The sequence below is a fragment of the Haliaeetus albicilla genome, chromosome 8, assembly GCF_947461875.1.
Source record: "Haliaeetus albicilla chromosome 8, bHalAlb1.1, whole genome shotgun sequence".
Lineage (NCBI taxonomy): Eukaryota > Metazoa > Chordata > Aves > Accipitriformes > Accipitridae > Haliaeetus > Haliaeetus albicilla.
The window spans coordinates 2,618,788-2,634,942 of record NC_091490.1 but is presented as its reverse complement, the minus strand read 5'-3'; the positions used below and the strand labels follow the sequence as shown (position 1 = coordinate 2,634,942).

Here is a 16,155-nt window from a genome sequence, read left to right as displayed (position 1 = left end):
TACCATGGGCTGTGAAATCTAGCTCTGTGCAGCAGAAGAGAGCACATTCAGGTTCCTAACAGCTCCCGTAGGACTGGAAGTAAGTGAAATTGTGACAAGACAAGGCGATAGTCTGGAGTTTGAGCTAACTAACACCTTTCAGTTTATTTCTAGTCTAAAGAGGAAAGCTTGTCTGTGGAGGTGATGCTGAGCAGCTTGCTTGAAAGTTTGTCTTAATGCCAGATGCCATAAATGGCAGAAAGAGAGCAGTTGGTCCCTTGGCATAGATGCAACAGAAGTACAGTTGGTCTCTGCAGCGAGGTACTTTTCTTGTTACTGGAATCAGAAGAGAAATCTCAGTGAAGAGGGCACAGAGACTGGTCCCCAAGAGGCTCTGTATCGGTTAAGAGTGTGTGCTCGTGTGCATGTGCCTACTGCAACCCCGCAACCCCTTTTTCTCTGGCTTCTGTGAGCTGCATTTCAGAGGTTCAGAAGGAGCACAGAGGTTTGTATGAAGCACGCAGCGGTGATGCTGCACTCTGCCACACGAGCCAGGACATGGTGGAGGGTTACAATACACGTGTGAGATCCCCAGAGCTGTTAGAAGTGTAAGAGAGAGGACAGGGGGAAACTAAAAGTCTTTCCTTGAGCAAGTTCCTATTTATGATAGGAGTGCATGCTAAAATGAAATTGGACTTAGCGGAGTGTAATTTGAGTTGTGAATGTGAATTAGCAAGCGGTGCTTCTGAGAATGGCTAGGAAGTGTTCAGCTCAGGGACATTTGGTCGGCACAGCTGTTCTTTTGATGGAGTTAAGGAATTAGTGTCCTGGTTTGTGAAAAATGTTAAGGTTTCTAAAGTATTCATTCCCACATGAACCAAAACACTGATTCTCCTGATCTAGGAGCCAGACTTAACCCAGGACACGCAGTGTGGTTGAGCAGGATGTGGTGAGACCAGGTTCAGGTGGTTGTTACAGGGCAGATGCTTCAGTCTTTTAGAACAAGATGACTGTTTAAGCCATTTGGTAATGAAATTAATGACACGTTGGGGGAAAGAGAGAAGTGATCAAGAGTCATTGATTAGGGTGGTGGGCTCTAATGGGTATGTACAGCTTCTAGTGCTGTAGGTGCATGGATAGTGCAAGGTCCTGCTCTGACGGATCCCAAAGAGGAACTAAACCTGAGCCTTGCGTACTCCAAGAAGCCCTTGGTGGTGGGGCAGCTTTAGGTCACCTGTGCCCTTACCAGAAACCCTACTCAGAGACCCTCAGGACTTTCTGTGTATTGGAGTGAGGCATTTTAGATGAAGTTTTGATTAAAGAACCAAACCATTACTGCTCTCTCCTTCACTTTGGTATCACATGTGAACTCATGCCTGTAAGAGGCAGATGGTTACCTGTAATCTGCAACACAAACCTGCTTTGGCACGGCTGGAAACCAAGTCCTTTGACGTCTGACTTGCTGTGATAGCTGTGCCAGGGCAGTTTAACCCATTCAGCTCTCCAAGAGAAAAGGAAGAGGAATGAAAGGTGGCCCATTGGTGCCTTACTTTAAAGGATGGAGATGGCTGGAGCTGCTGTGACACTGCAGGGTAATAGCATGGCCATTACACTACTGCTTTTTAAACGTGCACTGCAGAGCACGGCCACCTGGCCCAGCCAGCTCTTTGCCCTCACAAAAATGCATGTGTGGTGGGCCACCAATGCATTTACGATTGGTTGGGTTTGTGGTTTTTTTTGGGGAAAGGGCACGAACACTGACTCATGAGCTGTGTATAGCTGGACCTTAAAGCCGAAGGAGTCGGGCCTTTGGAGTCTGTTACTGGCTCCTGGTTCTTGTTAATTCCCAGACTGGAGCTTTATTTATTGACGCCGTTTGCTCTGGATCATGTGTCACTTGTTTTCTTCTTGTCCTTAGGTGGCTCCAGCGAGAAGTGAGAAGCGAGGCTCTTCGTACCTCATTTCTTCCCCAGAACCTGGCCCCATGGAGTACCTTGGCCAGCAGACTCAGGGCTCCGCAGTACGTTATGGAGAATCCTCTCTAAAAAAAAAGCGTGTTTATTGAGACCTAAGTAATCACTCCTGCCTTAGGGTGTGAAGGCAGGCTTTTTGTACCTCTGCTATTTATTGCTGCCTTAACTTCAGACAAATAATTATTCTTTCTGTGTGGGTTATGAACATCCCAAGAGGAACAACCCTCTGTAACAGGCAAATTTGCCAAGGAAACGGTAGGTATTGCTATGAGGTTAGCCATTTCTGGGTAGTCTGACTTGCCTTCTGAAAGGATGGGATGGTGTTTCCTTTGTCATCTGCCGCTGGAAGTAACAGTGGGCTGAAGCTGACAAAGCAAATTAACTTTTGGTGAGTTTTGGTAGCTTACCAGCTGAAAGCAATAAAAATACTGTGGAGGGAACACTGATCCTTTCTCTAGTCGAGGAAGTTAAAAGATGAAGTCTTGATAGTAATTTTTTCTTATTTTTTTAACTCAGAATGTGACGTTTTTTCAGTCTTACTTTTTCCAGGATTAAGAGTTCTGCATTTACAGCCTTTATATTTTTAATATTTCCTCTTAATCCTGGAATGGAGCTATACCAAATGTATTACCAGAGCCTCTGTGATGTTCTCAATAAATGTTTGTTAAAAGTAAGATGCTATACTGTGTGCTGCCTTGCAATATTAAATTCGATTTGGCTAGGTGATACTTGGACAATGAAGTAACCTTTATCTGCTTTTAGGCCAAGAATCCACAGCTTTTCCTTGGAATAAGTAATTTACAGTTTGTGAATGCATCTGTGTAGAACGGTGTATGTGGCAAAGCACCGTCCTCCTTCCAACAGGCATGCGTGTCACTGAGGCAGGGCTGCTGGCAACACTGTCAGGTGGCGGAGCGCTGTTAAAGGTAACTGTAAGTGGAAGAAATCAACTGCCTCTTGTACTTTTTCTGACTTCTTCTGGATCGGGAGGATTCACAGTTGGAGCAGAAGCAATACTGACATGCTTCTCGGATGACGTCTTTAATCCTGCCTTCCTGCTCCTCACTGTATTTCTTTTCTTTTTCCTGAGCATCTTAACTTTTGAAATTTGCTGCACTCCAAAGCCTGCTAGAGCAGAGCATCCTGGCTCCGGTTTTCACTCCTCCTTACATATTACCTTTTGCATGAAGTAGTTCTCACTAGAAGGAAATGGTATTCACTCAACTCACCTGTCCCAGGGGTGCGGTACGGGCTCACCCCCATACACTGTGAACCGCAGCAGCGACGGCACAGACGGGGCTGCCTCTGCCCATCGCCCAGCCCAGCTCCTCTGGGGCCTGGGGCTGAGCAGTGGCACCTCACGGACATCGCTTCCCAGCTTGATTGTATTTCTGTTTCCCTTTTTTTAAAAAAAACAACTTGTATTTTTACCTTATTCATTAAGCAGTTCTGGCTAGAGTCTTTCTTTTCTGCTGTTAATCCTTGTAGCTGAAGACTTACTTAGAAATCATTACTTTGGAAATCCAGTGCTTGTGACAGATAAACGATGAGCCAACCCTTGGTGATGGACAGTATGGGTTTGCTGCCTTGGAACCCTGCTGCAGATTCATTTGGACTGAACCCAGGTCCTTCTTAATCTTGCTAGACAATATTGAAGCCATTTTTCAGTACTGATTTTTTTCTTTTTAAAAAAGTGTCTTAAACTGCCTTTCAAAGATACATATTTTCAAAGTTAAAAACAAAACAAATAACAAACCCACAATCAAAATCACTCCTCCCTCAGCAGTTGGGTTGTATAGCTAGTACACACTGTGCATACAGGCAGTAACTGCTTACAACAGCCAAATAGCAACGCAGGTTACAGGAGCTTTTCGGGGATTCTACATGTATGTATTTGATAAATTCACTTGTAATGTTTTGTTCCAACTGTTTGTATATGCAACTTTCTCAACTTGTTATGCTTTTCAATGAAAATAAATTGTTGGTATGCATTTAAAGTGGGTTTCTGTGGGAAGAAAACATTTCTGGACTACCTTTAAAGTAAGCATTTAATGTAGGGAAAGGTTGTTTTGAAGACATGTTCTGATCACTATTCCTATGAAAGGTACATTTAAAATCTTTCTCTGTTTAATTTATGATTAAAAAAGTATGCATGTGGAGAAAAAAAAACTTTATTAGATTTGTTTGTATAAAGAGTAACAAAGTGCTTACAGATTTAAATCAGGTTCATAAGTGACATACAGAAAAAACAGGTAATACTGTAAAAATAAATCTGACCTCCTTGCAGCTCATAATTACAATTTTTTATATATATATTTAGATAGATATTTAAAGACATCTTTCTGTTATTGCCAGAACTGAGTATCTCCCCACTGCACCTGGATTTTGAAAATGCTTTGAGAAAAATTATCGCCCCAGTTCTAGGCAATGGGTCAGCAAAAGATTTCCAGTTAAACCACTGTTTAGCAGAGCCTAACAGGTTTACAAAAAAAAGAGTACAGTGCCCTCACTTGACTTGCTTACAGCTTGAATGCTAAATCTGGTCCTGACAATAAAACATAACATGGTCCCAGTCTGGTCCCACTGGTTTCCCTTTGGTTAACAGAATACTGCCCAAGTGCATGGTTTGAGTCTGTAAGTCAAATTAAGTAAAGGCAAATGCTGTTACTTAAAGACTCATCACCTTAGGCCAAATGAACAGCTTCACAGAAGAACTGCTAACATGAATTTACCTGCTGGCTAAAGAAATCATTGACCAAAAAAACGAGTACGACGCACCTGTTGGACGGCACCACTGGTAACAGACCGTTTTGGGTGTTGGAGGGGTTCTTTCTTCTCTCCAAGGGAAGCTGCCCCGGTTGCTCAGTCCTATCTTAGATAATTCCCCTAGATTCTGTGCACAGATCCATTTTCTTTTCTAACCCGAAGTATGTAATTAATTTCCTACGCACATTTCACCACACCGTAGTCCACTGGCAGTACAAGCTGAAAAGCAGTTGCTTGTGCAATAGCTACATAAACAGTAGAAACTTCAGCGGGTAGAAATGTGTAATGTGGGAGGGGAGGGCTGAGTTAGGAAAAGGAAGTATATTTATCCAGAAACAGGGTTTCTCAATGAAATGCATAACTATACACACTGATCCATGCTTTTTTTGTTTGTTTTTGTGAACATGACAGTCAAGCAATTTTATTTTTTTTTTTAAATACATATAAGAGCTCAGAACTGCAGCCTGGTTAAGATGCGCCGATGATTTTGTCTTCTCTGGATTTTTATGCCAGAGGTTGCTTTTTTTAAGTGCACACAAAATATATTTGTCAGCCAAACTTTTTTTAAAACCTCCTCAAAACCCATGAAAATTATTAAATTACTGTATCAAGTCTGCTTATGTCCACTAGTTCAGTTATTCAAGGAATAAGTGTACACAGCAGACCTGTTTTAAATGCTACAGATTGCACTGAGAACTGCAGCATTTTTTGACATGGCTCTTTCAGTTCGCATTCATCTGGGTAGTTCAAATTGTGGCAAGACCATAATCAGATAAAGATAAAACTGCCTGGCAATAACAGCAGCAAAGAGAGTTGAAGCTATTGTTTCTGCCATACCTTTTAATTCATTTGATCCAACTGTTGACTAAAATTAAAAAGGAAAACTGTTGGGAAAAGAATCCTTTAAACACATTAGCACAGTCAGAGTACAAATTACAGTAGTTAAAAAAAATGAAAGGTCTTGGGCATTTGTATTTTGACACACATTAAAGTACAAAAAAAATGAATTACATTTTACTCATAATTGTTTCAAATCCTTGAATCAAATTGTGAAAGGTTGTCCGTTCATCATGTTTGAATATCCAGCACTTCCTCATCAGCTGGTCCACCTAACGACAAAAAAGAGAAATGTTTAAAGGAGCAGTGAAACATTTCATTCGTTTTCCAGTAAATAGAATGGAGCAGATTGTCACTACTATGAAGTGAAGAACACAGACAGAAACATGCCTCAGATTTGGATCAGAATTACCAAGTATCTGTTACCACTGGGTTTTTTTGTTTAAGTAGAGGGATATGTTTGTCTGACAGTGCAGACGATGCGGTAATAGTGTAGACAGCTCAAAACAATGCAACAGCTTTGTCACAGTTTCGGGAATGGATGTTTTATCAAAACGACTACCACATACCTCGGTAATTACTGGTTTAACAGCAGTAAGTGCCTGTTGGCAAGGGGCCAGGCCCCCACAGCCTGCTGCACCTCAGAACACTGTACTGGTTCAGGCACCAGGAGCCTGCGGGAGAGCGGGACGGGCAGCTCCTTCCTAGTTCTACTCTGGACCTTCTGACACAGAGTTGTCCAGCGCTGCACTGAGCCATGCAGGCAGGCAGAAACACCCTGCCCCTTGCCTCCCTCCAGCCTTCTCTGGGCTTGCAGCTCTGGCAGAGGCTGGGGGTCTACAGCCCATCCCCAGGGCAGGGTCTGCTTGCCTCCTGGCTCCTCCAAGGGCAGGAGAGGACAGGCTGTGCATGGGGGTCTGCTAACTGAGACCCTGCTGAGGTGCACTGCGGTCTGGGTTGCTGCACACCCAGGAACTCTGTATTTCAAAAATCAGAAGGATTCTGAATGAATTTTACATGGATCCAGATACTAAAGCAAAATTCTTAAGTCCTCTGAAGGGATGTTGCAATTTTGGGAACCTTGGTGTCAAAAAACAGTTTAAAATAATGCTTAAAAAACTTGAAAATGTCTTCCTAATAGCAAACCTGAAGGCTTTCCTACCAAGAGCAGCCAGGCCTATTCAACCATGAAGGTGTGGTACTTTTGCTGCTAACTGAGCGTCAAAGGACAGACACCATTATCACAGCATAGGTGCATCCATTACCTCCTCTGGGCAGCTGGGTGGACGTGGCAAACGCTTTTCTTCTTGCAAGACACGCACCAGCCGTGCTACCGTCATCTGTCCCTGCGTGGGGCCGATCATTTTCAAGAACTCCTGTGAAAAGAGCCAGAGTCAGCTGCACATCGTCTTACCCTGTGCAAATCCAGGCTGTTTCAATTTGATTTTCAGATGACATTTGAATCTCAAAATGAAAACAAACAGTAGATGCTTATCGTACAGATACCGTGCACCATCTACTCACATTAGAAAACAGTAACATTTGTAAATACAGTTTCCTCACAGGGACATGCAGTCACCACAACTTATCTCTGTACAGGGTCTTTCGTGAAAGACTAACCACGAGGGTTGTTTTTGTAAGATAAAGAGATTCATTCCACTTCTTGTTTCCAAAAATAATAAATTTTTTAAAAAAAGAGAAAAATCTGATTTAAGCAGCTTGAGCAGCAATTTCTTTCACAGTCACTTACTGCCATGGGACTGGACTCCGAATCACAGTATGTAAGCAGTTCGTACAGTGTCACCCCAAACGACCAGACATCCGAGGCGATATAAAATTTACTCTGAAGCAAGCATTCTGGAGCATACCTGCGGACACAACGTGACAGCGTTAAACTTCATTCAGAGCTGCACAGATCTACTCATACATGCACAAGCCGTACGCATTTAAAGTAAGGGAACTAACACATTCTGCATTTATAGAGTCCTTAGATATAAACTAATGTGCCCATAGGGCTTGGGATGCCACAGAAGTGGTAAATAAGGTACAACTGTTACACAGCAAGCGACTGTGAAACTAAAGGAGACCAATAACAAAATTGTGGGAAAATGGATCATTCAAGCGCAAGAGGAAATAAACAGCACAAGAGTAGACAAGTATAGTATACTGGGTGCCTTTTCCTTGCTCCAAAACAGGAAAATCTTCAGGACACCTAAAAAGCCTAAGTCTACAGGAACAGACAAGTTATTCTGCTGCACAGTCTGGTTAAAGAAAATGAGTTATAAGTTACTACCAGAAAACGGGGCTGTCGAGGTCATCTTTGACTGTGTAGTACTCCTTATCGGTCTCGATTGCTTTGGTGAGACCAAAGTCTCCAATCTTCACTCTGTTCTCGCTTTCAACAAGGACGTTTCTTGCTGCTAAGTCACGGTGCACATACTGACAGGAGCCCAAATAGTCCATCCCCTAAGAAAGAAGAAAGCCTTTTACACTAGTTTCTCCAGTACTTCAGTCACTCCCTTGTTCACATGGCAATACCCTACCCAGGTTTCCTGCGGCAGGTTCTCCATCTGTTGGCACTTTCCAGGGTCCTTTTCTGACATCCCCTCACCCCTTAAACTCTGCCTGTGGGTTCCTCATCTGTTCAGACTGTTATTTCTGCTCTGTGCTTTTTAATTTTCAGCTGAGCAGCCACCATCTTCACCCTTCTTTCCACAGCAGCAGTTCCTTTGTGTGCTGCTGAAACTGACAGATGTCTCTACACTTCTTATAACTGCCCGATCCGCCGTAATCACAAACCACAGTCTCTTGCAGAAAGCACACTGCTTCACGTGGCCTCGCTGCACTTGCATCTCCTCCTCACCTTAGACTTACACAGTGCTCCTTCCCTCTTGCCAACACACCCTTTCTAAATGCTGTCCTCCCTCCTAATACTTCCAGCTCTGCAGCAGGGACAACTTCTCATAGTAAATTTTTATGGAAGGGGAACCTAGTGATTATTCCCTTGCTGATCTTTGTGCCAGCAGCACCTGAAGCACGGGAGAGACTGCTTTAAGATTCAGGTCCTTGGGGACAAAGCAAGGAGAACGGGTCTGTTCAGCAAGCAAGCCTCTCTTCCTGCCCCCCCCCCCTATTAAATTAAATATTAAACTAATCAAACAGCTGATTTGCAGGAAGGCTCTGGTGCCAGGCTCACCTTGCAGATCTGAACCGCGTATCTGAGAAGCTGTTTGAGATTGATTTTGTTCTTGTTCCGGGGGAGATACTCCTTTAGGCTCCCAGAAGGAAGAAATTCCATGATGAGTTTAATCCCACTTCCTCCTAAGAAAAGAGTGTGTGTTTAATTTGCAGACACATGACCCTTCTCATGTCATTAACACCAATAACTTTTGTAGAAGCATTCGTAAGTATTGCGTGACCATGGCCAGGCTGTGGGCTAACTCCCATTATCAGTCACTGAACAAATCCAGAGGAGAATCTATTCCAGGCAGGATAGTTACTGAACTTCAAGTTTTTGAGTTTTTAAATACTGGCTTAAAACAATCACTATTGCAAATGGAAAAAATACAAGGCAATAGAGCTTTTTTCTGTGAAGAGTAACGTATGCTTCTAATAACGACCTCTGGGTTTACAGGGTTATGACCCAGCTGCAACGCAGGACTACTTCAGAGATAAGTTGCTGCTTCTTCCATGAAGAAAGAGATCTAAACCCGTAAGATTGAACTAAGACTGTTTTGCCTTTTAAAATGCTTCATCTTTAAACAAAACCCCTTATACTTTTAGTGTATACTTTTTAACATTCTACATGAAGATTTACCATCTTCTGTGCAAATTCCCTTATATTTGACAATGTTCTCATGATACAGGTTCCTCAAGATTTCTATTTCCTTCTTGAGATCAGCGATGTGATTCCCTCCACTCTCTGGCTTTAGCGATTTAACTGCCACTTGCTCCCCTGTATTGTCGCCTTCTGGATCATATCTGCAGAGTTCAACCTTTCCAAAGTGGCCCTAATTGTAAAAGAAGGGAGAGCATTATTTAACACAACACTGACTTACCATAGTGTCACTGATGCGCTATTTTAGGCATTTACGATTCACATCTTCCTGTCGTGACACAGAAAGCACACACAGCTGTGTATACACACACAGGAACACTTATCCGCATTCTGTATCTGACATTCCTCTTACCTCTCCCAAGTCACGGATTCTTTTCAAGAATCGTTTTTCAAAGAGCGTGGGATCGACCTCTGTAAAGGGCTTCTTCTCTGAGACGATATCGGGATCTGGGCGTGATAAAAAAAAAAAGTCCCAGGTCAGACAGATTCCTGCAAGAACATCTTGGTCTTGACACTTCAAGGCATCCTTGCTCACTTCCAATCTGCCGCTGCTAGAGTGTGTCTATCCCTACTGTCACAGTTTTTCTTATTTAAATCTTGCCTACTTCTTGACAGGGAATTCCTTCCATTTGTACGTGCCAGTCTATCACTTGCTGATCTTCCTCACTTTGTAGGTTGCTCACTGGGTCTTCTTCCAGATTCTGATTCAGTTTTCTCTCGACATACTTCCCACCCTGCAGTAGTTATTCAGCTTCTATGATTATTTTTACTAGGTGTGCGAAGTCAGGTTCTACCCTTACTACACACTGAGCGTCTGTTAGTTGCTCTGTCATAATTTCAACAGAAAATTAACCAGGAAGCAGAGTTATCCATGTTAATGCTCTGCTTCGGTCAAGAGAGTCCTATGGAAATCTCATGGAGCTCAAAGATTTTCCTGAAACTATCTTAAGCTGCTGTATAAAATAGGGACCATCGAATGAACCGGCAGAAACACCAACACAACTTAAGCCACACATTCAGTATGAATTAAACACTCGCATCCTATTTGCACTCATCTACAGAAAGGGTTAGTTCAATTGTTGTAGGGACACAACATGCTCCTGTGAATACAACCACACAGAAGAATGCTGCTGTAAGGTGCCCAACTCAGCCAAATAAACCAGCCTTCCTTATCCCTCCCTCCAGCTGATAAGCAAGACCATGCCTTACTTTGTTCCTCTAGTTTATTGATGTCTCTCATGATCGCTCTGAAGAAGGGTCTCTGATGGGGGTCATAGTTCATGCACTGTTTCATCAGGTCCGCTAGTTCCTTGCAAGATGGTGTTGCCAACACAAAATGCCCCTCGTAGAACCTCTCCTTCTGTAAGGCACAAATGAAAACTCTGGCATGAATTTTAGCTTTTAACTTAATAAACCCATGTTCTACATCAGAAGATGTGACCGTTCAATCCTTAACTCACTGTGAACCTTTACTTAACTTTGCCAAGGAAATCCTCCTTTTCAGCATCTCTAAACCATCTCCCAACAGTAGAGAATCATTATTGAGTGGAATCTGGCATACTTTGGAGCAACCACTTAGAACACATGAAGTTTCTAAAATGTGCTGAAGATTTCACCTTTCAGAAGTTATTTTTCTGCCAGGTTTGCCACGTTATTTATGCCCTGGGATGAATGACTGAGTGGAAATGCTTGCCAAGGAAACACCACAACACTGGCTGCTCTTCACAGCCCCTGAGAAGGTACCAGCTTCGGGGCAGATGGGATGAGGGTGGGCTTGTGCATTTTCTAAGCTCTGCAGAACCACCCCGGCTGTCTGCCACATGCAGGAAGCGGACTGTAGCCAGGGCAGCAAGTTCCTTTCAGCTACCTCCTGTTAAAACAACTTGGGCAGTGACTCAAGTACTCAGTCATTTCCTTCAGACGAGCAGCAGCTGCCTTGCTCCACTGCCTTCCCAACACAGCAAAACTTCAAGAGAGAAAATGCACATTTGGAACATATGCTGAGGGACTCCAGCAGTGATGAAGAGAAACTGCCAGCAGTAAGGCAGAACGCGATTTAAATTTTTTTTAGATTTCAGAGTGAACAATAATGGTGTCCCACAGGAGACTAGTTCTGAACTAATGTCCCAAGGAAACAAGCAATAACAGAATAACCTAGCTGCTTTTAAGTGGAACCTCAGTCAGTTTATAACTGGACATAAGGCTTAGAAAAGGACAGGTGTGAGAGCATCAGAAGTTCTGATTAATTGTTACTATGCTGAGTTTTGAAAATCCCCAACAAGGTCAGGTTGAAGCAGTAATTAGCAATTTTTGTAGTAAGTACAAGAATTCCTGCTGCAGCCTGTGGCAATTTAGGTGGATCAGCCCCTTATCAAGTCCAGCTGAGCTGGTTTTCCTGTAAGTTGAAAATAACTCAGATTGGGTACAGAAACTGAAGTGCCAAAGAGGATGTATCTGAGATGTCAAGGTAAAGTTTATATAACATAGTTTTACCTCTGCTAACGTCTTGTCTTTCAGCGGTATTTCTCCATTATAGCAGATTTCCCACAGTGTTGTACCAAAACTCCACTTATCTGCTGCAATGCTCAAATTTTTGGAGTCTTCAACACATTCAGGTGCAATCCAGGGGATTCGCTCAACACATTCTTAGATAAAACACAGAATCCATGCATTTTAGAGTTAATATCGAAGGACTAAAAAACCAGCCTTGTAACTTAATTATTCTTTTCTAATAGCTGCTTAACTAAAATAAACTAAAGCTACAGTATTTGTCCAGTTCCAGGGAAATCTTGATTCTCAAAACCCTGCTCTCAGAAGGGTGATTCCGTGGCTTTTACAAGCTCATGCCTTGAGCCATCCAGAAACTGAGATTCCTTCTATATTATCTCACTAGACTTAACATGATTTTTTTAAGAGAAATGAATACAGTAAGCACCCAAAGTCAGCAACACTTCTTTACTTCTGTGTAGTTTTCAGATTTATGAAAGCTGATCGCTTCTATACTAGAGCCAGTTCTAGCTGGTATAAATGGTGTTTCTTCCTTTCCCCTTCCCCACCACACTGAAAAGAGAAATCTGATTCCTGTACCGTACCTTGTCTGGACAGCACAGTTATTGGTATTCCTGGGTCGCTCAGCTTTATAAAAGGACCATATTCCGTGTCAATTCCCTCTCTTGCCAGTAGGATATTTTTAGTACACACATTTCCATGTACCAAATCTTTATCTTCCTACAGTAAGGCAGGAAAAGAATAGTGAGTGCAGTGAGCTAGCAGTGCTCTGCAAGTGGTCAAATATACCTATAGCATAGGGGATCATTATAAAAATACTCCAAGCTGAAAACCAAAACCACAACTACCAACAACTTCTTACCAAGTAGCTTAGGGCACTTGCAAGTTGCTTGGCAACTTTGAATTTCCAAGGAGTTGTCAGAACTTCGCTCTTCCGATGCATAAACAGATCCAGAGGCCCAAATTCAACAAACTCTTCAACCATGATATCTGCAAGGGCAGATGCATAAAGTCAGTGTTGCAACAACCGGTGTCAGGGTAATCTTAACAGGCCTGTTACCATCTTCCCCCGCCCCAGGCAAGGTGGTTAGAAGATGTCTTTATTTCTTTATTTCACCTTCCTCAAAGATTATTTCAGTGCTCAGAGTCCAAATTAAAAGGCAGAGAAGAGTGGCTTTATGTAGTAAGCGAACAGTAAACCTGGAACAAAGCATTTCAAAGACCACAGGGCAGAGCCTTCCCAGGGACATAACCTCTGCCAGAAGGCTGGTTTGTATTGACACTACCACTATCACTCTGGCATGCCGACCTCAAGGAATCATCCTGTAAGGCACTTACTCAAAGACAGCATTGGAAGAGGAAACTTGTTAGCAGAATGGACTTTGCAGCTGCCTTGCTGTTCCAATTCCACTTCTGTCTGGACTGAAAAAATCAAGAGGCAGCAGCTGCTAACTCCATCTCCCCCCATGCTGCTAGCACTGAACTGAACGGCTGCCCTGTCCCTACCAAGCCCGCTGCTTAAGCGTGCTGCCTCGAGAGACGTTCGCTGAACTCACTTTCTACATCACGGACGCAGACTCCATGGAGGAGGACAATGTGCTTGTGAGACACCTGCCTCATCATGCTTGCCGTTTCAAAGAATGCCTGTTAGAACGGGAAAGAGGTTAGCCATTAAACTGCTGGTCATCGTGGCAAGTCATCCAAGTGTTTAACAAATACAGAGCATCAAGTAACAGAAACATTTGCAGAAGATCGCTGTGTTTTCTAATAACATAAGGGGTCAACAATGGCAAGGATGTGCCATCCTGCTGTAGTAATGGGGCAGCGGAGCGCTGTCAGAGATGTGGTGGTGTTCATTAGGTCATGTAAGCAACCAGTGCTCTTCCCTGCACTCCTGCGAACATGCATATATGAGGTCTTAGCATCCCGTGTGACACGTTAGCCTCTCTTACTAGATGACTAAGCAAAATGCAGGTCAACTAACTTGCCTGTGGCCGTGTCGGTGACAGACTCACAGCCCAACACACGAGGCAGAAGTGACCCTGGGTATGGGTGTGATGGTGCGTTTCGTACCACAGCAAGGGCTGCATCTGTTTTCCTTGCGCTTATGGTCTGCACGCACGCAGGCTGGAAGTGAGCACTGGCGTGCTCCAGCCAGACCTGATACTGCTGCCTGTCTAATGAGATCAGCTTACCGAGTAGCTCAAAAATGCTGGTCAAGGATGGATTTGACTGCCTAAAACGGTGAGATACACCTTCAGCATTTTCCCATTCCCTTACTATATACATAACCCCTTTTTTCGAAAGGCTTTTCGTAGTTAACCATGTACAATATGGTGAGGCCCAGTATTTGTAGTACAACGGATAAAAAGGAAAAAACTTGCCAAAGAAATGTCTCTGTGGCTGGGGTCCAAGACTTTGAGGAGGACTTTAATCTCTTTTTCATTTTGATATCCTTCATTCTCATCATCTTTGTAGTTGAGAATCCCTGAATAAATCTGTGTTCTCGTCCCTCTTCCAAGATGTTCGCCCTAAGACATAACACACCATATATTTTCCAAACCAAGACATAAAGCAAACAAGAGTAGATTTACACAAATACTTGAATCTGCACTCTATTCTGCCTCTACAGGTAGAGAGTGGACTTAGCCCTCCACTTGATCTAGCTACATATAGACTTAAAATTATTACAGTGAGAAACCAATGACGGCATGTTATTCTTTGCTTTAGTGGTCTCTCTATGCATACTCACCACTGTAAATTCATTTGATGTTAAAGGGCTATCACATCTCCATTAACAACAAATATGTTCAGTGTGATTTAACATTATTAGACTAAACACCAAATGAATAAATAACAACTCATTTCTTATTTACAATAAGCTGCTATTGAGGCAATCTTTAATGTGTTTCCAAAAGTTAGAGGAAGTAATATTTCAATGGAACGCTTTGTTTGGGAAAGCAATTTCCTCCTAAATAACAGAGGATTCCGCCTTCAGATATTTTTGCAGGAAGCCTGCATGCTGACTGTAAATATACCAATCAAAAAACAATTAACATAATCCGTATCTGTCCTCCCCAGTCAGTGATGCAATTTAAAAAAAAAAAAACAAACCCAAAACTTTTTATTTAACTGAAGAAGCTAACTGCATGATTTAAGAGCTCAGGTTTCTTAGAAACATTAAATGCGATTTATGCATTCAAGCCACTGTGTGTTTTTTTTAAGTTTATTCAGGTCACCCGCATCACTAACTGCAAACAACTGTCAGAAAATTTGGGTGCTAAATCAGTTTGGAACATAAAATTTTGAATGCTAAGGCTCTTCAGAGCTTTTGAATACTTCACCCTTTTTTTTTTTACTGTAGGATATTATCTTAAAACCTCAATTTACCTGTTTCTCTGATATGTCAGGCTTTAAACAATACAGCCACATTTAGCAACAAATTAGCTAGGAAAAACAGCTCTTAAGACTTTAATGATTTTTTTAAGAATCACCTTAGAAGCACCTCTTTCCACAGACATTAGAAAATTGCTCAAATATCAATTTGAATATAGTGAAAGGCATTACTGCCGAGCTTCTCTTCTTTTTCCACACAAGGACATATAAACATTTAGATTCTGCAATAAGAGGCTTTAATACAAATAAAGATTCAAATTAAGTTTTGGCGAGGAGAAATGGGAGTGGAAGAACCAGCCAGAATGGGGTGATTTTGTATTACTTGACCAGGTACAGTGTACTGCCACACTTTGATTACAAGAGAGAAGCACAGGTCACCAGCTTCCTACCTGCATTATTTCTTCCTTGAGGATTCGATGGAAACTCAGCTGCCCTAGGTGATAAGCAGGCTGCCATTCCTGCGCCTTCTTGGTTGCAACTAGCAAGTTGGAGATTTCTGGAAGGCAGGGAGAAAAAATATTTTTTAAGACTTTTCAAAGATAACTGCATTCACCCTTCTCAGTCAATAGCACTACTGTATATGCTCACTGCAAGGTAAATCCCCAAATGAACGAGGAGGAGGGACAAAGAAGAAACTTTGATTTCACTTCTGCTCATGTAACTTCTATTTCATCATTCAACAAAGAATTCACTACAGCAGAGCTACATATTTTATATTATATATACAATGGTAATATTAGCCATATTGGGGCTGACATTAAGAAACTGAATAGTGCTCACTGCACAGAGGAATACCCCAGACTGAAAGAGGCAATACCTCTGCTGTACATACACTCCCTCCTGCCAAAAGGTATGTCT

General features: G+C 42.5%; 2 protein-coding genes across 13 annotated transcripts in view; one reads left to right on the top strand and one right to left on the bottom strand.

The window, feature by feature from the left end:
* Positions 1–3,949, top strand: part of RAVER2 (ribonucleoprotein, PTB binding 2) — a 50,829-nt gene extending 46,880 nt beyond the window's left edge. For all 5 annotated transcript variants that reach the window (XM_069788509.1, XM_069788508.1, XM_069788510.1 and 2 more), the window contains one exon: positions 1,898–3,949. In XM_069788509.1, coding sequence (XP_069644610.1) covers positions 1,898–2,044 — 147 coding nt within the window. In that variant the 3' untranslated portion in view covers positions 2,045–3,949. The remainder of the gene's footprint in view (positions 1–1,897) is intronic.
* Positions 3,950–4,107: 158 nt separating this feature from the next.
* JAK1 (Janus kinase 1) overlaps positions 4,108–16,155 on the bottom strand; it is a 64,236-nt gene continuing 52,188 nt past the window's right edge. For all 8 annotated transcript variants that reach the window (XM_069788505.1, XM_069788501.1, XM_069788498.1 and 5 more), the window contains 14 exons: positions 15,687–15,793; positions 14,286–14,432; positions 13,458–13,545; positions 12,764–12,891; positions 12,486–12,621; positions 11,887–12,038; positions 10,603–10,753; positions 9,746–9,840; positions 9,373–9,565; positions 8,752–8,876; positions 7,849–8,021; positions 7,306–7,423; positions 6,821–6,931; positions 4,108–5,827 (listed from right to left, as the gene is read on the bottom strand). In XM_069788505.1, the coding sequence (XP_069644606.1) occupies positions 5,726–5,827; positions 6,821–6,931; positions 7,306–7,423; positions 7,849–8,021; positions 8,752–8,876; positions 9,373–9,565; positions 9,746–9,840; positions 10,603–10,753; positions 11,887–12,038; positions 12,486–12,621; positions 12,764–12,891; positions 13,458–13,545; positions 14,286–14,432; positions 15,687–15,793 (1,826 nt within the window). In that variant the 3' untranslated portion in view covers positions 4,108–5,725. The remainder of the gene's footprint in view (positions 5,828–6,820; positions 6,932–7,305; positions 7,424–7,848; positions 8,022–8,751; positions 8,877–9,372; positions 9,566–9,745; positions 9,841–10,602; positions 10,754–11,886; positions 12,039–12,485; positions 12,622–12,763; positions 12,892–13,457; positions 13,546–14,285; positions 14,433–15,686; positions 15,794–16,155) is intronic.